The following is a 24,369-nucleotide window of genomic DNA, read 5'->3' on the forward strand; positions in this document are numbered from 1 at the left end:
AGGTTTTTCTTTATCAAGAATAGACACAGGAGTTTACCTACCCAGCAATACTCTTAGAAACTTACCACGTTGGTAAAAGTCTTGCACCAAATCTTGATCAGACTCTTGTTTTTAGCTGTTTCATCATTCATCGCAATTTGGTTGATAACATCTTTATCCAGCTGAGGAAGGCAATTGACAGAAGAGAGTCAGCACGTCCTCAGGACTGAGGTGGGACGGACACGTTAAGCTGTTAAGAGGGGCTCTGAGGATGTGAACCGGATTGTGAGCCCCTGCAGTGGTGAGTTGGGACTCACTCTATCTGCACTCTCAGGGTGGAGCACAGCACCTGGATGTTAGCGGGGGCTTAATAAATGAATAATTGTATGAACAATGGACCAGTATCTAGGAAGCAGGTGGTAGATACTTACTGGATGACTGAGTGACAGAAAAAAACAGAAGGTAAGAGTGAAAGGGCAAGGTCCAAGCTGGCCCCTTCTCCCCAAGGCAACGTCCACAAAGCCTTCTTTCATTTATCTCAATAATTCGGACATATCCTAGTGAGTAGTGCGGTGAGATGGAAGGAAAGGCAGTAACCTCTCCCTCTTTGGCGAGGAGTGGAGAACTACTGTGCCAGTGAGCCCACGGGTACTGAGGCCAGTAGTGGGGACAAAGTGCCCAAGTGTCCATGGAGAGTCCCGGAGTCTCAGAAGCACTTCCCACCCCCACCCCAATAAAGATGTTACACAGGTTGAAGCCAATTATTCTATTGGATCGGGTGTCCTTGAAGTTCTGACCCTTGTCCATCTCTTCCATCTCTCCCCGGCTGAGTAGGACAGGGAGAAGGGAAAGGGGTGAGTGTTTTTCCTTCTCTGAAGGAAGCCAGGTTACCTGGATGATGAGCTTCGTGAAGGGATCTGTGATCACTTTCAGAAGTTCCGGGGCATCCTCTCCGCTCTTGAAGTGGAAGGAGTCCACCACCAGGTTGGTCAGCCTCTCTAGGTAAGAGCTGGCAGCCTCCAGAGGCAAGAGCACCAGTACGGAGAGCCAGTTGAAGAAGTCATGGATTGTGGCCCCAGCAAAGGCCCTGCAAGACGGGAGCCCCACCCCAAGCCGACCACCAGCTTAGTCAAGCAGCACGTGGGCATCCGTCCAGGCAGGTCATCACTTGTATCATCTGCCAGTTGTCACCTATCTGCCTGCATGTGTGCAATCTCACTTAGTTTTGTTCTCACAGCAGTCCCCAAATCTGTCATATCCCCAGCCGACAGATGAGGAAACTGAGGGCCAGCAGGCATAGAGGAATGGAAGACCACTGCAAGAGCGCTGGGCCCAGGACCCTCATCTCTCACTGCCTGGCAGAGCGGCCTTTTCCACCAGATCAGACAGAACTCTGTCCATTCTGCTTGGGAGAAAAGGGAACTAGATGTGTTCTGGCTGCAATAATTAGCTCAGCAAGCCCTATTTGAAAAAACTTCATCAGGACCGCTTTCGAATTGTGCATTCTGAAGACAACCTTCCTTTCGGAAAGGTGGGGGCCGGTATGAAGGTGACCATCAAAGCCTTCTACACAATTGAATTCTTTAGGAGCTTGAGACTTTAATCAAACATTTGAACAGTCTTCACAGGAAACAAAGCTAATATAGATCACACTCTGCATCTATCTGAGAAGACTCACAGAGGCCCCCTGAAATCCACCTTATCTAGCTCCAGATTAAGATACATTTTTTTCCCCTCAAAGAATGCTCCTTTAAAAAACATCTGCATGTCAGAAAATATCGAAAACCAAACAGGACATGGGACGTGAAAGGACAGAAGCCGTTAAACACGTAGGGGGAAATGCTTTACCTCACTAGGAATAAAAGGCATTTGCCATTTATTTAGCTGCAAGTACAAATTGTCACCTGCCCTATTAACTGATATTTTACAAAGTTAACTTATTCTTCCTGGAGAGGGTGCTTTAGGACATTTTCATTCGGTGCTGATGTAAAGTGATACAAACATTTCTTAGTAGTTTAGCAAAATGTGTAACAAGCCTTATAGGTGTCTGATACAGTAATTATTGTTCTAGGAATCTATCTAGGACAGAATTAACCAGGAAAGAATGGGTCACATCTCCAAAGATGATACTGAAAGTAGTCTATTTAAATATCCCAAACAGGGGGTGAACTCGGGCAATTATATTCCCAATGTGTGGGCTCTTTCATAGATCGTATGTTTATACACCCAGAGGCAAAAATTAGTCTAACATTGAAAAGAATCCAAAATCTCCAACAAGAAAACCTGGATTGAGTCCCAGCTATGCCCCTCTGTGAAGTTACTTAACCTCTTTATATTTCTACATTAATAAAATGGGGCACGGGGAAAGGTATAGCTCAGTGGCAGAGTGCATGCTTAGCGTACATGAAAGCCTGGCTTCAATCCCCAGTACCTCCAATAAAAATAAATAAATAAGGGCAGGGGGTATAGCTCAAATGATAGAGCACACACTTAGCATGCATGAGGTCCTAGGTTCAATTCCCACTACCTCAATTAAAAAAAATTTTTTAAAAAACTAAACTAATAATAAATAAAATAAATAGAACTAATGATCTCCCCCTCAAATTTTTTAAAATAAATGAATAAATAAATAAAAACCTAATCTCCCCCACCATAAATAAATACAGAAAAGTCTACTCAGCTTTTTGAGAAAATCAAATTAGCAAACACCCCAGGTAATATGCGTTATTATTTCGATCCTCAGAACATCACATCAGAGACCAAATGAGCTTAGCTATGGCTGAGAGCAAATGAATGGCTCTGAGGACATCTGCCAGTTCACCCATGGACGAGGGATGCTGTTTGCCAGCCCCCAGCCAGCCTGTTTAACGCCATCTGTCCAAGGCCACAGTTGAGCACGCCATGTGGACCAGCAGAGAACTGCTTCTCTGTTTTAACAAGGTCTAGAAAAAGCCCATCACCACTTAGAATAGAGGCTGGAAAATGTGCTTAATTTTCACATTAACCTTTTGGAAGAAAAGGGTTTCCGTTGCCTATATGCACCCCGCCCCACTTTCAGATCTTATGCATTTTGCCTTTTATTGGCATGTGAGTGAAGAACAAAGGAAAAGTGGCGTGGGTTGAACTGGCCAAAAATGGAAGCTTTAGGAAGTTATAAGTATTTCTGACTAAGCAGGATAGTAAATCTTATCCTAAGTGGCCTTGTTTTAACTACACTACACAGCAGGTCAGGCTTTCAGCAAGGACTGTGTTTAGGGAGCCCTGACTGTGTGCCAGGCACCTTGCTGAGCATCTATCTGCATGATGGTGTTAACACCTTTAGACAACACAGTGAGGACAGACACTACCATCCCAGCCCTGCAGATCAGGGAGCTGAGTGTAATCAACCAGGAAGTGACCCCAATCCCCAGCTGTACTCCACTGTGGCTCATTCTAAGAGATCCACGGATAACAAACATGCTGTCATTGGTTAGTTAGGTCAACACTGGTCCGCCTGAAGGTGACCAAGGCTGATTCTGAGCCTCCTACCTTCTGAACTCATTCCGGTCTCCTGCCTGCATGAGAGCCACGATGGTGTTGGTGATTGAGGTCCCAATGTTGGCCCCCATGACAATGGGGATGGCAGTCCTCACAGTCAGCACTGGAGAGTGGAAAAGAGTTAAGTTAGCAAATTTAGGAAGGCAGCCTGGCCATGTTCCTGATGTGGCCCAAGGCCAGCTGGCATTCAGGCTGGCAACTCCCTGAAGTAGTAATTCTTAAACTCTTTTGGGTCTATACCTTGCTGTGTGGATCTGATAAAAGACAGGGCAGCTCACCAAAGAAATAAACATATATATCCAAAAAAAAAAAAAAAATTCCAGCACTTAATTTCAGGGAATTCACAGGCTCCATGAAGCCCTTCTATGGACCCCAGTTTAAAAATTCCTTTCTAAATTTGTCTGTCTGCCCTATTACAGATGCAAGGCTAGCTTAAAGCAGACCAGGAAATCATGTTTAAGGACTTGTATATATTTATGATGGCAAATTTCCAGAAGTATAATTTTTTTCTAACAAAATCAGTTTATTGCCACAACATTCTAACATACGAAAGTAACATATTTGAAAAGTAATGAACCTTTTTCTAATTTGGTGCAGAAAAGTTCTAGTTAACTTTAGCTAAAATGTTGGTCTGGGCTGGAAGTTCACCAGTTCAAACTGGTCCCCCTCAGAGGGTCTTATCCCAACTTAGAGTGAATGTCTAGCAAGTTCGAGTTTGGGATGTCAGCTCCCCAGGCTCAGTTGCCTCCAAGTCAATATTGCGATGTGACTCTGTGTCTCTATTCTCGGCATGAAGAGCAGTGGTGGCAATGTTCTACCTTTGCACAATCCAGGATGCAGCCTCCAGCTACATGTGGCTACTGAGCCCTTGAAATACAGCTAGTGCAACCGAGCAGCTGCATTCACGGTTAAATAAAATGAAAGAGCCTCATGTAGCTAGTGGCTGCTGGACTGGGTGACGCAGTTATGGAGAATTCAGAACTGACTGAGTCTTCAAACTTTCAGGCCACTTTTCAGACTCCGCATGGGAATGGAAATGGGAGGCTGCCTAGGATCTAAGCAGAACACAGAGTTGGACAAGATAGGAAGACAATAGTCCAAGCCTGGACATATTCAGAGTAAATCCCAGTGTCCCCAGATGAACAGATAAGTGCCTGAAGTGTGTCTGGGCTCAGGGGTGCCTGGACTTACATGACGAGGCCACCATGCTGACAATGATGGATGTGGAGGTGCTGGAGCTCTGCACCAGGACTGTCACCAGCACCCCGATCATCAACCCCGCCACAGGGTTGGTCATAATGGAGTTGTTGCTGAAGAATTGGCCAGCCACCTTTCCTGAAAAACAAACCCATGGCCATGGGGGTTAGGTGGGTGCTGGGTTAACGGAAGTCTCCAGTCAAGGCCAGCTGGCTGTGGGTTGGGGAGCTCGGCCTCAGCCCCGCTGGTACCTAGGGCATCTGGCTTCCACAGGCTTCTCCCCAGTGCTGCTCTGATGCCATGTCTCTGCTTCTGTTCCCCACACACCCTTATTCCTCTTGTCCTTTCACCCTGCACCCTCCCATCCTTGAACCACTTCCATCAGCAAGCCCTTGTCTAGTCTCTCTGATCACAAGCCTGGCCTCAGCTCAGTACTTGGTTGGCTTGATGAGTGCCAGTGCATCTCCTGATGCCCTAATTCTAGTCTCTGGGATGTATTCCCAATTCAGAAGATGGCTCAATCCAAGCACATCTTCTCATTCTTCTCTATCTACCTCCCTAAACCCCAGCCCCTAGCTCCAGCCTGTACTGAATGCTGGAAGCATCATTTTTGAGAGTGTGCCTCTGAGACCATCAATCCATCCCCCAGTTCATTTTTTAAAAGAAGACTGAAGAGTGGAGAGTGGAACTGCTTGTCTGAGAGAGAGAGTGAGGCCCCTTATGGACCAGGGGGACCAAAAGCGGCATCCAGCAGGTCAGTCTGCCCCTCATTCTCCCCTAGTTCTCCCAGGTCACAAAGATGAGTTCTCAAGAAAGGCACCAATGACTGCAGAAATCCCTGGTCTTCTGTGTCACTGGATCTGAGTTGGAATCCCACTGTGCCAGTTACAAGGCTGTGAAGCCTAGTGCTTGCTGGGCAGGGAACTCCTCAGCCTCAGCCCATTCCTCTGTACATGGGAGGGACTCTGGGAAGGAATGTCTCAGACCACGCCTACACCCAGTAGGCATTCAGAAGGCTGGCTCTTGGCTGTCACTGCTGTGGCCCAGTGGGGATACACAGGTGACCGAGCACATGGTGACTTCTCTTCTGAGCCACACTCAGAACTGGGAGATGTTTAGGCAACTCCCTAAACATATTCCCTCACCATAGGACCTCTGTCCTTCTCCTGGAAAGGCCAGCTTTGATTTTTGGTTGTTGCTTTAGCCTGGGAGAACACTTTTATCTACTAATCCCCTCGGGTGGAGAGGCCTAAAGACAGTAGGGATCTCTCAGATAAGTCTTTAAGTCGAACAACTTCCTGTCCCGGATTCATGAGCAAACACAAGGAGCTGATAGTCTGGCCTTGGCTTTAGCCCTGACCCTGGCTTCTGCCACTTTAGCCAGCCAGTCATAAACCTTTTATAGGCCTTGGTTTTTCTCTTCTGTAAAATGGGGGCATTGTCTTGTGAAGGATGATCTGAAACCTAAAACACTCCAGGAGGATGCAGCAGGAGAGAGCTTGCTGACTTGTGACGTTCTGAGCCAAATTCCATGAGAACACCTCTCCCACCCCGGACCTTTCATCTCTCTTATCCATACCTCCAACCAGCTGGAAGGCGCTGCTGAGAACATCCAAGGAGCACACGAAGAAGTAGAGAAATACCAGGAGCATAATTAATTTCCCAATGCCTTGGAAGACACAGAAAATCTTCCCTTTGGTGTCTCTCTCTGGAGGAAAGGAAAAGGCACAAAGGCTATTAGTGTCTGAAACACTGAGATGTTTGACAGTGAGCTCAGAACTCCGCCACCTCTCATCCCAACCAGGAAGCCATAAGCTCTTAGGTACAGCAAGTCTGAGAGATGGGATGCATCCATGGTTGCAGTTTTCAAAGCAGTCACCACAGCAGTCCACTTAGTGACACCTGCTGTGCATGTCTCTAAAAGGATTTGCCTCTGGGAGGAGGGGTTCAGTGGATTCTGGGGCATACAAAGGCAAACCAGGCGCCATGCCCAGCTGAACGGCTGTCACTGATGAGTCGGTTAAGAGCACTTACCACCTGCTAGGTGTGGGGTCAGAGATAATGGGTCTCCCAAGCACCTTCAGAACAGCACAGAGTGTTTTCTACAAAGTGGGAGCAAGGTAGCAATCACAGCCACCACTTGGAGAGGGCCTGAGGCCCTCAGACATCCTACAATGCTACATCCTCGCTGCTCTTTTCTCCACTTGCTTTTCAGAAGGTTCTTGCCCCCTTCCCAGCCCCCTTCCCCCCTGCTGGCTGTCTGATCTGCAGACAGACCTCAGACCCTGCCTGGAAAAGAAAGGCAGCCTTTGCTTGCACCCCAGTTGTCCTGTCTGTATAGTCTGTTTCCAGTAAGTCTTTCCTGATGCCCTCATTTGGGGAGAGCCCCCCATCTCCAGGACTCTCTGAGAAGGGGCCTCATCTGTTTACTGCTGCATCCCCTACCCCTCCCACAGTACCTCAGACCTGGTCCAGCACAAAATGGATTATAAGGAGTAGCACAGGATCTGGCTTGGTTATAATCCCGGTGCTGGCACATTTGTTGAATGAATGAAAGAACAAAAGATCCCTCAGACATCACGGGATGCCTGACTCATGAGCCTCCAAGACTGATGAGTGGTATCCCTTATCTTGGACAATGGAGGGCAGAGGATGACACAAAGGAGGTGACACGGTGAAGACAGTGACCTCAACCCCTTGTCAACAGGCCACGCCTCCGGCCTGCCCCCTGGCCTCATTCTTACCTGACCACTTGATCCCCTTGTCCTTAAGCTCAGGCAGGTCCCAGGGGTCCTCCACCTCTGTGCGCTCCTCTATCAGTGCCACGGTGGAATAGGATGGCAGAAGTTCCATCTTGGTTGCAGGGGTCCCAGTGTCATCTGCCCAAACAAGCAGTGAAGGCCATGAGGAATGAGGAGCCAGGCCCGAGTCTCCCGAGGTCCTCCCAGGGGGCCAGCCCAGGGCTGAGGGCTGAAACTTACCTTTGTTGGTTTCCTTGTCTTTTGCAAGCGTGGTGGACTGCTGACCAGCGGTGCCTTCGATGTATTTATCAGAGTTAGGCTGGGCATTCTCCACTTCAGGCCAAGGAGCCATGGTCTGTGGATGGGAAAACAGAGCTTAAAGAAGCGGCCACTGAAAGGAGGAGCACTCAGTTTCCATGATAAGAAGAGTCAGTGGTCACAGAGGTGCGAGGGAGTTCTAATACTTCCTTAAGTGTGGACCCTGAAGCATCATATTTCTGTAGGCCTCTCTCAACCACTCACCCAGGCTGTCACTAAATCAGACCACTTTTTTTTTTAAGTTACTTTTAGGGGAGTCATTAGGTTGGTTTGTTTGTTTGTTTATTATTATTATTTTTTTAATGGAGGTACTGGGGATTGAAACTAGGACCACCTGCATGCTAAGCATGCGCTCTACCACTGAGCTATAACCTCCCCCATCAAACTACTTCTTACTGTTTTTTCCATTCTAGCCTCAAATCTATACATCAGATGAGTCTCTTTTGAATGCTCTAACTTCTGTCTTTGTCTTGATTCTCTCCTTTAATCGGAAAGGGAATGCAAACCCATTTATCTTCATCAACTCGTAGTATATATGCCAGGTTCTCACCATCCTCAAATAGGCTCCCCATCTGCTTTTTTTAAAATTTTGTTTTAATTGAAGTATAGTCAGTTTACAGTGTTGTGTCAATTTCTGGTGTACAGCATAATGTTTCAGTCATACATATACACATATATATTCCTTTTCATATTGTTTTCCAATATAGATTACTACAAGATACTGAATATAGTTTTCTGGGCTATACAGTATAACATGTTTCTCTATTTTATATACAGTAGTTAGTATCTGCAAATCTCGAACTCCCAATTTATCACTTCCCACTCCCTTCCCATCCCCTCCCCTCAACCCCCGTAACCATAACTTTGTTTTCTATGTCTGTCAACTGTGCCAAACCTCATCCTGCAGACTTAACATATATGTTTATGCCCATATACATTCTACCTGCCTTACCTACTACCTGATCTCCTGTGAGAAGTCTGACACATGAGATCTGGTTCAAATCCCACAAGTGCCACTTATCAGTGGGTGTGTGTTTAGGCAAATCCCTCTGAGCATAAAGCATTGTTTCCCCATCTATAAAATGGGGATAATTCCTCATGTTTTGCAGGGTTATGAGATTAATGGTTATGCCTAGAAAATGCCTGGAACTAAGCAGGCATTAAATAAATAGTAGCAATTCTATTGTACCTGGATTAACAACCCTTTGTTAGGACCACATTCCTCCCAGCCTTTGATAGGGACTTCCTTATAATCCATTTTTTCAACAAAGCCTTCCTTGGTTATATGGAGAGGAAATCTGGCTCTTCACATGCCTGAATGTCCACTACAAGCAGTTCTTGTCCTGATACACATCAGACAATGTAGCCCAAAGGATGGGAACAAACAATTCACAGAAGAGGACGTACAAGGGGCTAAAATGCTTATTACAAATTAAGAGTTCAGCCTCATTAGCGACCTAACATATGAAAGTTAAAACAGTGAGATATAAGGTTCAGCTATCAAATCAGAAAAAAAAATTAAGTATAATACACCATGCTGGAGAGGATGCAGTGAAATGAGCGCTGCTGGGAGATTTGGAAAGCAGTTGGCAAAATGTCTAAAACACCCTACATGTTTCATGTATCTCTGACCCAGTAAATTTCACTTCTGGGAATTAAGAACCTAGGGACACTTTTTTTCTCAGAAAGTCAAAAATACCTGCCTTTGTCTGATCACCTCTTTGAAGAGGGTTTCCCAGAGCTGGGTCTATCTACCTGACTCCTTTCCAATTTTTCTTAAGTGGAAAAACTTCCTGACTACTAGAATGTAAGCTCGACCGAAAAAAGGGGGCTTTATCTTGCTCATCACTGCATTTTCAGAGTCCACAGCTCTGCCTGGGACATTGACAATGCCCAATAAATGTCGGTTGATGAATGAATGTGACGCAACCAAAAAAGGATGTTTGCTGCGCTGTCATTTACAGAGTTAAAAATTAACAGGGAAACGATTACATTAACTGCTTGCTGTATAGCCACGCAGCGTAATAGCATGCCATTAAAAAGGTTATGAAGAAGCAGCCAAACAAACAAACAAAACAGAAAAATGCTTAGGTCAATTGTGAATAAAAGGCACATTTTTGTCTTATTCACAGCATGATCCCAGTAAGGATCCAAAAATCTTCCATGGGGTTCAAAGTGGGTGGTGAGATTGTGTGTGGTTTTTCTTTTCTTTTATCTGAAATTGCCAAATGCTTTTAAGAGATGCAGCCCAACCTCCAAACCCACAAAGGTAAGATGGTTCAGGGACACCTGTACTGTCACTGTCACTCATATTGATAAAGCCGGGAGTACAAAGAAACAGATTTTGTGAGTCCCCAACATGAGAGGCTTTCACACACTTGATTCACCCAAGGAACTTTCTCAACCTTCCCCTACAACTGCAGAGCACAGCACACGCTCCCATGATCACAGGGAACACCCTGCCGTCGCTGGCTTGCAGGAAGGCACAGACTGGGTCCTTCATTTCAGCTTAATAAGCACCCAGCACAGGACCTGGCACACAACAGGCTTCATGTGCTTTGTGAGTAGGGTGCTAGGACCTGCAGAGCCAGCAAGAGCCAATATTTGAGCCAGGCTGTGCTCAAGCTCACAGCCGCCCATTCAGGGAGCTATTCTCTGATGATACAGATGAAGACTCAAACGGGGGCGAAGTGACTTGCCCAAGGTTCCACGTGGTGGAGCCTTGAGCCCAGGTTTGAATCCAAAGGCTTCTGCAGCTGTTTCCCTCCATTTCCTGTATGTAGGGTCAGGTTTATAACATTTTACAACTGCTAGGTTAGTAGGCAGCTTCAGCGAGTTAATTTCTGTACAGTAATCTCTTCTGTAAACTGGTTCTTGTGATTCATCTTACCATCCCTGTAAGGGGTTAGTGTTGTTCCCATTTTATAGATGAGAAAACCAAAGCACCCAGAGGGATGGAGTCACTTGGCCAGAATTCAGGGACAAAGTGAGGCTCCCATGGTCTCAAAGCATCGCCCACTCCAGGTATTTGTGCCAAAGCACCTGCATTTAAACCTCCTATCTGCACTGTTCATGGGCCATTTACAGCAGTCAGCACTTTGACTTCACCCTGACTTAAATCCAGCTCATTTCCCCATCACCCCAAACATTCCCCTCCGTAGAACTTTGTTATTTATGTGATTCCTGCTCTCATCTTCCCAGAATTTCCAAGTCATCTCTGTCGGCCCTCAAATCCAGCCAGCGCCAGGACCTACTACTGACTGTATCTGGGAGCATCTTGGTTCTGGTTTCTGGTTCCTGGGACCAGTGCAGCGGCCTGTTTAACTGATTTGGGCCCCAGTTTCTCTCTGCAAGTTAAAAAACTTTCCCAACTCACAGCTGTGATCGTGTGGGCTCATCTCTTTACTGCCCACTGGTCCCCAAATGATCTCTCCCTTTGGGTCACACCAGCCTAAAACTGGGACCCCAAGTCCTCTCCCCTGCTCTTGCCCAGGCAACCCCCACAACCTGGAAGACCCTCCTCCCATCTTCCTTAGGCTCACCCCAAGCCCTCCCCCGCCCTCCTCTGCCTAGGTTCCCCAGGCCTCTCTGGTCCTGCCCTGCGTGTCCTACCCAAGTGACTTACCTGGCACTCTATCACACCACCGCAATATCTTTTCATCGATTTCTGATAACAACTACCGTTGAATAAGTGCCAAAGAGGTGCTGTGCGGGTGCTAGACACATTATTTCATCCAATCTTTATATAAGAAAGGGTCATGATCATCGCCATTTGCAAATGGGAAAACCCAGGCTCCAAGACATTCAAGCAAACCGTTCCAAGTCACCCAGTAGGTGAGTGACAGCCAGTTTTTAAACACAGCTCTACCTGTCAGTGAAGCTGGGGCCCTTAATCCTCAGTATCCTGGGCCATGACATGGATATATCTTCCTGGAGCACTGTTTGTACCCACATAATTGGGGCAAGGGAATGTTAAATATTGTGACTGGTAGGTGATTTGCATTTGATTAATCCTACAAAGGATTATTATAAGGATCAAGTGTGTTACGTTTCAAAAGTTCTCAGAACAGTGCCTGACATCTTGTAAACCTCGTGTGACTATCAGTGATCATACTAAAACAAGCATGGGCCTATTACAGTACAGAATGTAAGATGTATCTAAATTAAAAATTAAAAAAAGGAAATCAGACACAAAGACTGCTTTGAGCCTGCAACTGTTGCGGGTTTCTCAGCAGACCTTTAAGGATGTACAGATCTGGTCTCTGCTCTTGGAGGCATTCTGAAGGAAACTGGACACTGATCTTCTGTCACCTCTTATAATCTTAATTCTCCCTCGAGTTGTTCTCCTATCCCTCGCGCACGCTTATACTGCCTTCTCGACGAGAATGTAAGTTTTAGAGGGCAGAAACCCTGTTAGGCTTTTCTCCCAGTGCTCAGTGGTCAGCACACAGCGGGCACAGCACACTTGTGAATGGAGGAGTCAACATAGAGGGTTTGCTGAAGGAATGTTCTAGATCCACGTTGATCCTGACCAGGAAACAGATCCAGCCTGAATCTTACCGATGAGTGGTTGTTCCTCATCACTATGTGCAAGTTGGTTTGGCCAAGGTCTGTGGGAGAACTGTAACAAGAAACTGCAACCTGGATGTCACAGCGGCCCGACTTAGGAAACTGCCATCAGCAGTAAGGTGTAAGAAGGATGATTATCTGCCTATTATTTAAATTATGTTTTTGGTGACTAGATTTCTGACCAAATAGAATCATTTTCTTTCCAAGAATGAATAAAGTGTCTAGTGAATTCAGAAACAGACACTTCCATGGCCAAGTCATGTATAATACCGCATGCAGTGGAAGGAGCAGACACCCGTGTCCGCTGAACTGGACAGAAAAAATGGGATATTATCGCAAGGGATCCAACAAGCTGGAGTGCCTGCAGTAATTCCTCTGTGATGTCTGTGCTGGCTCCATTCCCTTCTAGGTCCTCATTTACTATTAACCAGCATCACCAAGAAGCAAAGGCGACTTTCCAATGAAAGTCTCCACTCTTCCTTCCTGGAAGTTTTGCTTCCCCTACTCCAAGTTCAGCCATCTGTCACAAGCCCAAATCCCCTTTACCAACACTTCCTTGATGAAGCAATCACCAGTTCAGCAGGTCCTCTGCATCCTCGGATTCAACCAACCGCAGATGGAAGATATCCAAGAAACAAAACATACTCCAGAAAGTTCCAAAAAGCAAAAGTTGAATTTGCAGGATACTAGCAACTATTTACACAGCATTTACATTCTACTTACAGCTATTTTACATAGCATTTTCACTGTATTAGGTATTATAAATTATCTAGAAATGATTTAAAGTATACGGGAAAATCGCATCAGTTATACAAATACTGTGCCATTTTATACAAAGGATTTGAGCATCTGTGGATTGTGGTACCCACGGGAGGTCCTGGAACCAATCCCCACAGACACCAAGGGACTGTACATCATTTTCTGGCACATTCATCTACTCCGCCATCACTCATTGGGCATTCACTGTGCTAGACACCTACAGGTAAGGAGAGGAGATGCAGATCTACACACCTAAGCCCCTTCCAGGAGCAGGCAGCCAGGAGTTATCTGACCCAGCCCAGAGCATTCTGAGGCCGCCAGTCCTCCCCAACCCTACAGCTCAAGATGCTTTTCTCAGGACCCAGGAAGCGGGGAAATGCAGGCCACTGGGCATGAACCACTGTGCTTGGCAGTGTGGCTGCAGAGTCCTGATTCCCTGGCCTCCCAGCCAGCAGAGCCTCCTGGGCAGGCTGACCCCACAAATCTGGTGTAAAGGAGGACTTGGAGCAAATGCCCCATGACTAGCCCTGAGACAAGGCAGCTGTTCAGGCTCCTCCAGGCCCCTGGTGCTGTCACCTCTGCTGATACCATAGTGCCTGGCACACAGCACCAGGAGAGAGAACCACACCGTGGGTGAGGGCTGGCCCTGAGGAGTCCTGCCACTCACTGTGTGTGCCCTGAGCCTCGCCAAGCCTCGGTTTCATCATCTCAAAAATGGGGACGATGCATCTCCCTCCCTGAGCTGTTGTAGGACTAATGGATGAAGGAGTCTAGGTGAGGCCCCAAGCAGAGCGCCTGGCAGTCAACACTCAGAACTTTGTGAAAAATTGCATCACAAACAATGAATAGCTAAACTCCACTTTGCCCCAGACCATAAGCTCTTCATCTCAGTGCTCAGCTGAGTGGACCTCAGCAGATATTTGTGCAACAAATGAATCTAAAGCACATAAGACAAAAGGATCTAATGTTTGTTTTGTGGTGGGGGAGGGTCCTATATAATTTGGGACCCCATTAAATCTTAAAATAAGGAAGTTCTTCTTTCCAGTTTATGAAGAAACTGAGGCATAGAGAAATTAAGAAAGAAAGTCTCACAGCTGCCCAGGGATGGAGTCAGGGTTTGAACCCAGCACTATTGGTTCCAAAGCTGAGGGAGGAGGTGGGGTCTTTCCATAGAAGTCTCAGCCCCTGGCTGAGACAGAGGAAGGAAGTTATCCTCTGGGCCCTGTTAAAGCAACAAGGCACCTATGGTCAGGCTCCGCGGGGGCTCCAAAGATGTCTGGGAGAGCTGGCTGGGCTCCTGCCTCTGCAGGGGTCACTCTTGCCTAAGTCATTCAGACAGTTAGAAATGCCAGCCAAGAATGCTCTTAGTAACAGCCTGCCCACAAAAGCTTCAGGCATACCAGAGACCTGGATTTGGCCTATGCCAAGCCTTTTAGGAGTCCCAGCTGAGCAGGGGAGATGACACTGAATGGGCCAGACAGAGGATGTAGCCAGAATCAGGCCACTACTCCCAGGGGTGTGACAGACACTGGCCTGTCTAGAACTCACTTCTCTTGGGAGGGGCTTTGGGGGCCAGAAGGGGTCCTTGGAGCCTGCGGGCCCCCTCCAAAGGCTCTCTCCCATCCCATTCCTTTGATTCAAGCTGTTCCCTCTCCCTACTTTCCCCCAAGGCCCACCCCCTAAGGCTAGCACTCTCTTATTACCACCAGCCAGAAGTAGACAAGGGTAAAGTCATCCCCCTTGGCAGTTTGGTACTAATACCCAGAAAAATGGGTTTTAATACTCAGGCACAAGATTAGTGGCTATGATCACACATCTGCTCCCTGGCTCCCCTCCCCCGCCCAAATCATCCCTCCAGTTGAGCTGGCTGTGTTGACAACTCTTTTAGCTCAACTTCCCGCATCCACATGTATACCCAATGCCAAGAGGAACTCTTGCAGGCCAAGGGGGAAAAAAAAAAACTGCTCTGCACTTCTCAGACCTGGGCAGCAGGGAAATGTAGGGCACCTGGCAGTCACCCAGCCCCTTCGCTCTGCATTGTTTGAGCCTCTCCAACCCCAACCAGTACCTGTTCTGGGGCCGCCTGTGCTCACAACAGTAGCAGCTCAAGGCCATCTGAAGAAGAGGGGAGAGGAGGAGGCACGGGGCAGCGTCCTGCTGAGAGACCTCAGCACGCACTCACTTTCCCACCAGAATCACAGAGAGGATGACCTCTGGAGCCCCAGCATGCAGGACAGTGTCTGCCAGCCAAATGCTTATTGAATGATCTGTGCCAGGCACTGCAGTAAGCCGCCCTGTTCACAAATTAACCTGTTTAATCTCACTCGCACTTGAGGTATTTCTATTTGCTTTAAGTATTTATACCTTAGTACCAATGCTATCCCCATTCGACAGAAAAGGAAACCAAGGCACACAGAAACTAACTGCTTCAAGTCACACTAAGCCTTCAGAGACGATTCAAATTCAGGTAGTCTACCTCCAAAGTTCTCAGTATGCTCAAGAATACTTTCTTTTACTTTGAAAGAATGATGAAGACTTCAAAAATTCCCAAGAGGGTGATGATAACTTTCTTTCAGCTTCCTTCAGCCTTTACAAAGCAAAATAATTCCCAGGAGACATGGTGGTGGTGGAGGGAGGCCTATGGAACTGCAGACAGAGAAGCAACTGGCTCAGTTTTACCTTGAATGGCTTTAGTTTAGAGTTTTGAAGATAGGCACTAATAGGATTTTTAAAAGACATTTACGCTATCGCTTTAAATGAGGACTCTATTGCCAAACCACACCCACCCTCACAGTGCACTTTCAATAAATCCTGTAATTACCTTATAACCATGTTAATAATTTTACATTATATTAGGGAGGTTAAAAAGGTTAATTTATAAAAACATCTTAAACATATTGCAATCTCTTTGTAGCCTTCTTTCTGCACTCTTTCGCATTTCTAAATTCACTGGTGGTGGATTAATTCATTGGGATGTCCTGACTACCCCCTGCTGATACTGCCTTTCTGTCCCCAGGGTGGAGGGAGGGGGAAGAGGGGAGGAAGGCAGGGTAGAAGGTGGCTAACGGTTAAAAATGTATTCCAAATCACTGATCCTGAGAAGCTGTTTTCTTCATTAAAGTGAATTCAGGCTATTCTTATGTCCGTTTTGTGTCTAACAGCAATAACCGAGACCGCCATTCTCCTACCACTGGGGACTTGGTTCAGTGAGATGGTTGAGTGATAGGGGGTGGATTTTAGAGGAGACAGTTGAACACCCAAAAACCTTCACAAACCTGCCCTTCTAGCTACCAGTTCCCAAAGTTACAAAAATAGAGATCATTATCAGCTGGTTGGCTGGCAAGAGCGAGAAATTCAAACACAATCCATAACAATGGTCACTCCCAGGAGGCACAACTTTTTCAAGAATACCCAAAACAGAACAGGTCAGAGAATTCCAGCATAGTATGGGGGAAAGGAAAAAGTCAAACAGGGCTGGAGCAAGCAGAGCAAACACAAATTTCTTGGTGAACCTAAACAGGGAGGAAGAGGAAATTCTCAGTGATGAAATCAACAAGCCACCTCCATGAAATCAACAAGTTGACAAAGCTGCCTCTTCACTGAAGGAAAAGGAGAGACCCTTCACCTCAGTTCCAGTTAACCAGGGACTCTGAACACTGAATTAACTCTACTCCAAGTCCCTCCTCTTTATGGCCTGGTCTCCCCAGCACAACCACACCTGCACACATCTCCCCAGTCCACTGCCTGGTACCCTCTGACTTTTAAAACACTGAAAAATTATGGGCTCTGCTCTCCCAAGTCAACCTGAGGGGCAGACCCTTTGCTGATGCTGCCTCCCCTGTTGTGTCCAGCATATCCTGCAGATAAATAACCGTGCAAACAGGAACAGTAAGTAGCACGTGGAAGTCACACTGGGGAAGGCACTGCATCATAGGACAACCGTCCAAACCTGGAATTTCCAGCCCAGGAAAGACGGAGACCATTCTGTTCCGCTTCCTGTAAAGGGGGAAACTGAGGCCCAGGGGCTCACAGGAACCTGCCTCAGATCATACAGCTAGTTAGTGACCAAAAAGAGAGCCCAGACGTCCTGATCCCTATGTGGTAGGAATCCTAAAACATCCATAATTTAGAGTCCCGCAAGCGTGCCACTACAAATTGTGTAGTCATAGGAGTTGAAAAAATAGCAACAGCACTAACATTAAGAAGAAAAAAAGATCTGAAAATTTGGAGAAGGTTGATTATTATTTTTTTCTCTTCCACAGCCCAAAGCCAGCCAAGTTCCTTGAGGTCAGCGTTGAGGGAAATCTAAAAAAAAAATTAAGTAAATTATAAGTGAATTAGGGTGATTTCAAGAGCGAGAAAGGAGGAGGAAGCACCCTGGTCCCAGCGGCGGTACTCACCGGTGCTCCCTGCGCAGGTAATGGACCGGAGCAGGCACCCAGGTGGAGCGCACCACCAGGGTATATATAGTGAAGGTGTTGCGCAAAAAGGCCGGCGGCAGCTGCAGTCATCACGCCCCTCGCACATTCCAGGACCGCCTGCCGCCGCCGGGGCACTGCCTACCTGCCGGCTTAATGAGCCCATCGCGACCTCGGCCGCTGCGTGGAGGAAAGAAGCGGACGGGCTGCGAGGAGAAACCTCAGACGGTCCCCCGCGCCCAAAGGCGGCGGATGTCCCCGCGCACCGTCGGCCGGCGCCCCGCGCGCCCTGAGCCCCGGCTGCTTTGCCGCGCGCCCAACCCGCCCGGACGCGGCGTCGCCCGAGATCCCAGCCATGGCGGGCTAGCAGGGCTCCCTGTCCCCGGCTCTCTCCTCCCCAAGAATCTGAATCTCCGAGTTTAGCTTCTCTGAGGCTGAAGAGGTCAGAGACATTGAGACATAGATAGAAGCCAACTGGAAACTCAGGGACAAATCCTCCCAAAACAAAGCCAGGATTGTTTGGCCTTATCAGGCTCTGGGATGCTTTCTGCCCTCACGGCTTGGACTCAGCAGTCAGACACTTTGGTTAGCTGGAGCCCTGGGTCTGTGACAGGACGGAGCTAGATTAGCCAGGCTGAGAAAGGCGAGGGGGGCTACTCTCACCATGAGAACGTCCCTCCTGCCGGTCCTGGCTTTGGCAAACCGTGGCCCTTATTTCACCTGCTCTGCCCTATATTCTCCGTGTTGCCACACATGTGTCTCCCTCCAACCTGGCTTCAAGAAGACGAGTGGGAGGCTTAACGTAACAGCAACCCAGCTATATTCAGGTCAAAGATTTTCTCCAGTGCCCACACGACACCTTCCCTGGGGTAAGAGCAGCCCCGTTTCTAGCTGGGCTAGAGGGGTTAGCAGGCAGGACGTGGGATTACTCAGAATTTGCTGAGCTGGGGTCTCATTCCAATACCCAGGCCCTTTCCCTCTGCCAAACCGTCCTGGTTTTATAGCTAAGGGAAGGCAGCCTTAGTGTGTTTACTAGTTGCCCAGTTATCCACAACTGAGTGGATGTGCTTCTTTGAAACTAGGTTGGTTTCACTCCAAAACCAAGCGTTCTCCCCAACCTCAGGTGGAAGAAGCCAAGAGTGCTGCTTCCAGGAACCCACAGAGTCAGGTTCACCTTGGGGCTGAGAAGTCAGTGGTTCTTCACACTAACTCTGAAGTCAAACTGCCTGAGACTGGTTTCCTGTTCTGCCCCTTGCTTTTTCCTGCCTTCATTTGCTCGTGTGTAAAATGGGTGTAATGGTCCTTATGTGGTAGAGTAAAATGAACTAAAATACTTATAGCCCATAGAGCAGCACTTGGCACGTGATGAGTCCTCAGTACATGTTAACAGTTATAGTTTCACTGGGAACCTCTGGTGTTAGGAGAAGGGGAGTGGGAAGCTTTGATTAGACTCATCGGGAACCTCGGGACTCTGAGGTCATTACTCCACAGCCTCGAATGCTGGTCACATCAGTCCAAGGGCTGAGAGATTGCTTGGAGAGTGGGCACTAGAAATCAAATTGGGCTGGGTGGTTTCTATTAGAGGAATAATGACTTTGCCTGTAGGTGCTGGACTTAAAAGTCAGTCCTTGGAGACAGTGAACAGCCAGCACCTTTCCACGGAGAGACTTCTAAAGCAGAGTCGGCCGGGGATAGGCACGCAACTGCGCGTGCTCATTGAGCTCAGCTCCGCCTCCAGCCCTGGTCAGGCGGCCCGCAGACATGGCTCAGGGCTTCCCAGGGCAGGCCGTAATTGGACATTCATCCTGACCCGCCTCCCCCCAGTAACTGTGGCCTTTATATCTAACTGTGTTCACATTGCTTTCATGTCACTCCCAACAAGGAGCTGACAGATTGAAATGTCAAAAATTTAGGACGAGAAATGAGGTCTCAGGTCCTCCTTTTATGTTCCAGTTGGAAAAGAAAAACACTGATTCAATCAAACAGCTTTTGGGATTGTAGGTTTAGGGTACTTGCACCACCTGTGGAGAAAGGGCAAATGGTGTGTGTGTGCAACTCTAGGATCTGTCCCTCTAGGGGAACATATTTTCCTATCTTCATCCCATCTCTGATACAGACACTAGCACCATTTAGCATTTCAAAGTACAGCCTATGTTTACACACAAACTTCTAAAATACTTTCATTCTAAAGTACTTTTTTGCCTGTGAGGTAGAATTGACTGGATTAGATGCTATTATTAATGTGGATCTGAGGCCCACCTGCCCAAAGCTACAAAACTATGAGCTAATACAGGTCACATCCCTGGCTGAGTTCCTGGGCCAGATGTATTTCAGAATTTAGAAATTTACATTTTTAGAAAGCAAGATGCAGACACTCCAATGGGACCTGGACAGCACCCTGTAATCAAACTCCTTGATATTTTTTCTGTAAAAATGTATAAATACTGGTACTAAGTGGAATAAATTTAATTTTATACATCAGGTTAGGGCACTAAATGAGTTTTTAAACTGCAGATTAGCGATCGTGACTACTTTTTTTTTTTTTTTGCCCAGGGCCAAATACTTTACATTCATTTATAATATTCTACACATTATATATACATGTGTTCTATTTAACTATACTTTTATTATCAACACTTTGAAACATGCAGAAAAGTGGAAATATTTTTACACTGAACACCTATACACATACTACCTAGATTTTGTAATAAACATTTTACTATATACTTGCTTTTATTACATATCTATCAATTCTTCCTTTAATCCATTATTTTTGCTTTATTTCAGAGTTGTGTAGGCATGAGTTCACTTTAGTCATAAATACTTCAGCATACACATTGTTAACCAGAGTTCAATATTTGTTTCTGGGTGATTTTCTAGGTAAAATTTATATAAATAACATGAAAATTGTAAAAGTAGCATTTGATATACTTTGATAAATATGTATGCTTGTGAAACTCAAACTCTTATCAAAATATAGAGTATTTCTGTCACCCTAAGAAATCCCCGAATGCTTCTTCCCAGTAAATTTAAATTTGCACTCCCCCAAAGGTAAGACTCTTAAAATTGTTTTCTTCCAGAGATTAATCTTTCCTATTCTCAATTTCCATATAAAGGGAACCGTATGGTACGTGCGCTCTTGGGAAAGACTTGGTTCATTCAGCCTAATGCGGTGTGTATCAGTAGACATTTTACCTTTTTAACTGAGATATAATTGACATATAAAATTATAATTGAGATACAATTGACATATAGCATTATAGTTTCAGGTGTACAACGTAATGATTCAATATTGGCATACATTACAAAATGATCACTACAATAAGTCTAGTTAACATCCATCTCCATACATAGTTACAAAAAATTCTTTCTTGTGATGAGGACTTTAAAGGTCCTTTACTGAGTGCTTACTGTGTGCAAGTACTGTTGTAAATATTTTACATATATGAAGTCATTAATCCTTACAATACTATGAGCTAGATATATAGGCCAGGAAATGGGGCCCCAGAGAAGTTAGACAACTTACCCCAATGTTACAGGACAGGTAGGAGGCAGAGTTAAGCTCTTAACCCAGTTTGCAGTTTGTAATTTCAACCATATAATCAGCAAAATTTTTTGTTACTTCCTTACCTCCTTTTCCTTTTAGGCATATTTGGTTGCCCCAAGAACTTGTATGATGAGAGGGATGAAATAGAACAGAGAACCAGAAACACATATGAACACTTGCTTTACAACCAGATCACTGTGGAGCAGGAGGGGTAAAGAAAATCTGCAATAAATGGAAATCCAAAGGGGCACATATGAAACTTCACTCTCCACCTAACACCCTACACACAAAAGAATGCATCTACAGGTAAAAAGCAAAACACTAGGACTGCTAGAAGACAGTATAGATAAATATTCCTGAACTCAGAGTAGGGAAAGTCTTCCTCAGTAGGATATAGAATGCAAAAACCATAAAGACAAAGACACTTTTAAGAGAGTGAAAAAGCCAACCAGAGTGAAGAGAGAGATCTGGAACACATGTAAGTGACTAAGAGCTTATTCCAGAATATGTAAAGGATGTCTGTACATTGAGAAAAAAGAATCCAGTTGAAAAATGGTCAAGAGACCAAGAGCAGACGCTTCCCAAGGGAGGGTAGTTAATAAACACATTAAAAGCTGTTTTTTGAATCACAGTTAAGGGGAATGTAAGTTAAACCACAATGAGATTTAAACCCAGTGTCTATACGTCCACTCCCAGGCCTCTGCCCAAGAAAAGTGTGCACATTTGTTCACCAAAGAGAATTCATAAAACTGTCCACAGCATCACAGTTCACAAAAGGGCTTAGAAGTCCATTTCCATTAGTAGAATGGAATAACAGTGAAACACTCATACAGTGAAATTCTATTATAAAATTGCCATTTTTGTCATCAAAAGGTATCAAATAATATGCATCAATGAAAATGGATGATTTATTTATTGTTACATGCGTAAGTCCATCTCACAAACATAATGTTAAGTTAAAGAAGCCAAACATAAAGGTTCATACTGTTCGATTTCATTTTATAAAATTCCCAAACTAGCCAAAACTAAATGTTAGTGTTCAAGAATGCATGCTTAAGTGGTAAAACTCTGAAGAAAAGAAGGAAGGACTATAGACGTCAGAGCATAGAGGTCACTTTGGTGGGAAAGAGGGAGTAAGACTGAGGGAACATGAGGGAATTTCTGAGCTGGTGACAGTCTTCTCCTTGGTTGTGGCCATTTGCTTTGTGATAAACCCTGGAGTTACACTAATCTTATGCGTTTCATTTTTCCTATGACTATCTCACAATTAAAAGATTTTTAAAAATTTTATGATATTGGGGAGAGACGCAGGGGAAGGGGTAGTTTCTGGGTTATATTACTGAGTTTGAATCCTTTTGAAGCCAGTAAGTTTGAGCCACTTACTGGCTATGTCACATAAATGTTTACCGTTACCACCAGCATACCTAGCACTTAAATGTGGCTTGCTGTGTCCAGGATGCTTAACCAATGGCGAGTTTGTAAATTGGCCTCATACACAGAGGGCAGGGAGAGACCGAAGAAAGAGGCAGCGGCTTCAAAATTGATAGGTGGCAAGTTTAGTAAGGAAGGGAACTCAGATACGAGGCTTGTCTTGGGCAGCTGCAAGAGAAGTAGATTTCTGCACCCACCCACCAGAAGCTTAAATGTTTATATGGAAGCCTTAACTGGGCTCAGTCACATATACCACCCAGATGGTCTCAGCAACACCTTACTCTCTCAAGGTTGTGTCCTTGGAACAGTTCCTGCTGTGGGTATGGTTGACAGAATGTATGTTCCAAGGACAGGGGAGGGGCTGAGGAGCCTGCAGTTGCTCAGGTCCAGCTCGTGGGTCAACTGGTGGTCACATACTCTTTATTACCTCCTCCAACACCAATTATGTGATAAACTTTTAAAATAGAACACACACAGACTTTCCTGCCAGGAGCAAACTGAATATAACCACCTTCTGATGACTTACTGACTTATGATCATTTTATAAAATCCAATGACAATCCCATATTTCCTTAAGCCCCTCAGAGCTGTTTTTATATCCTAAATAGACCCAAACTGCTACTCCGCTTTAAAATTTTTCCTCTGTGTGTGTGTCTGCATGACTGTGTATATATCTCTGTGTATGTATATAAATATATATACATATGTATATGTGTGTGTGTGTGTATATATATAAACACATCATTTTGGGGGTACTTTTTCTGCCTCTTCCTTTGCAGCATAGTGTTGGCAGGCCATTCACAGGCTCTGAGTTTTCACCATAAATATATGTAGCAGTAACCTCCCTGCTTTATCATTTTCACCATCCATCATTATTATATTGCTATTTCTAACCTGTTGTGGATTAAGAAAATAGCTCACCTCGTTTATTTATCCATTCAGCTGATAGTCATTAAAACTGTGTGTCAAGCAAGAGCAAGTAGCCTGAAAGTTCTATTTATATGTATCTTTTGCTACCCAGACTTAATAACATTTACCTGGGATAATCAGAAAACTGTTTCTTACTACATAGTCCTGGGCTAGGTTCTAAATAGTTGAGACCATTGGCACTGAACTCCCACTTTATAAGGACAGCCCGTATTAGGAATAAAACTAACAGTTAGTGCCATACAAAGGATCTGGGGTAATTAACTCTGAGCCTTACAGCCTGGGTGGTGGCCAGGAGTCCAGTGCAGAGAAAGAGGTGGCTTCCCTGCCATTCTGGCCTTTCTGTTTCCATCACTCATTCCTGCCCCAGGGCCTTTGCTCTTGCCATCCCTCTGCCAGGAACATTCTCCCAGACTTTCACAAGGACACTTCTCCTTACCATTCAGTTCTCAGAGAACTTTACTGTGTATTTCTCTGGCCCACAACTATTGTCACCTTGTTTTTATTTCCTTCACAGATTGTTGTATGGCCTCTTTTTTAAACAACAGACCTCCAAAGAGTTGGCTTCTTCCTGGGCAGAGGGATTGGGATTTGGGATCCAAATTGCTCCCTAATATTTTAATTTCAACTTAAACATTTTTAACCAAGGGGATTTCAAATTTAGAATGTATAACTTTTGATCATATTAGTTTAAATTAATTCTTAATGAATTAATCAAACCCACAAGATGAAATAATACATTCAAGGTAAGGAGGAACTCACAGCTCTGAACTTCAGTCTGAACGCCCTCCAGGAGGCTTGCATCTTCCTTCTACTCTCCGGTGACTCTGGTCCAACAGGCCTGATTGGAGATGCCAAAGGAAGGATGTGAGTAATTCCCAGGCACTGCACCCACACAGAAAGCTCCCTCAACAGCCCCGTAGGGCATCTCATATTCCTACGATGT

At 45.6% G+C, this 24,369-nt stretch overlaps 1 protein-coding gene across 3 annotated transcripts in view; it reads right to left on the bottom strand.

The window, feature by feature from the left end:
* SLC34A2 (solute carrier family 34 member 2) overlaps positions 1-24,209 on the bottom strand; it is a 31,791-nt gene extending 7,582 nt beyond the window's left edge. Inside the window, exons 1-9 of one of the 3 annotated variants that reach the window (XM_074349627.1) lie at positions 17,501-17,547; positions 17,298-17,405; positions 7,695-7,809; positions 7,458-7,592; positions 6,293-6,421; positions 4,708-4,851; positions 3,508-3,619; positions 871-1,066; positions 66-161 (exon numbers count right to left, since the gene is read on the bottom strand). In XM_074349627.1, coding sequence (XP_074205728.1) covers positions 66-161; positions 871-1,066; positions 3,508-3,619; positions 4,708-4,851; positions 6,293-6,421; positions 7,458-7,592; positions 7,695-7,806 — 924 coding nt within the window. In that variant the 5' untranslated portion in view covers positions 7,807-7,809; positions 17,298-17,405; positions 17,501-17,547. Of the gene's footprint in view, positions 1-65; positions 162-870; positions 1,067-3,507; positions 3,620-4,707; positions 4,852-6,292; positions 6,422-7,457; positions 7,593-7,694; positions 7,810-17,297; positions 17,406-17,500; positions 17,654-24,185 lie in introns of those variants that run through there. The other 2 variants (XM_074349638.1, XM_010963038.3) reach the window with 2 other exon arrangements.
* Between the last annotated feature and the right edge of the window lie 160 nt (positions 24,210-24,369).

This window comes from Camelus bactrianus, chromosome 2 (assembly GCF_048773025.1).
Source record: "Camelus bactrianus isolate YW-2024 breed Bactrian camel chromosome 2, ASM4877302v1, whole genome shotgun sequence".
In the NCBI taxonomy this organism is placed as follows: Eukaryota; Metazoa; Chordata; class Mammalia; order Artiodactyla; family Camelidae; genus Camelus; species Camelus bactrianus.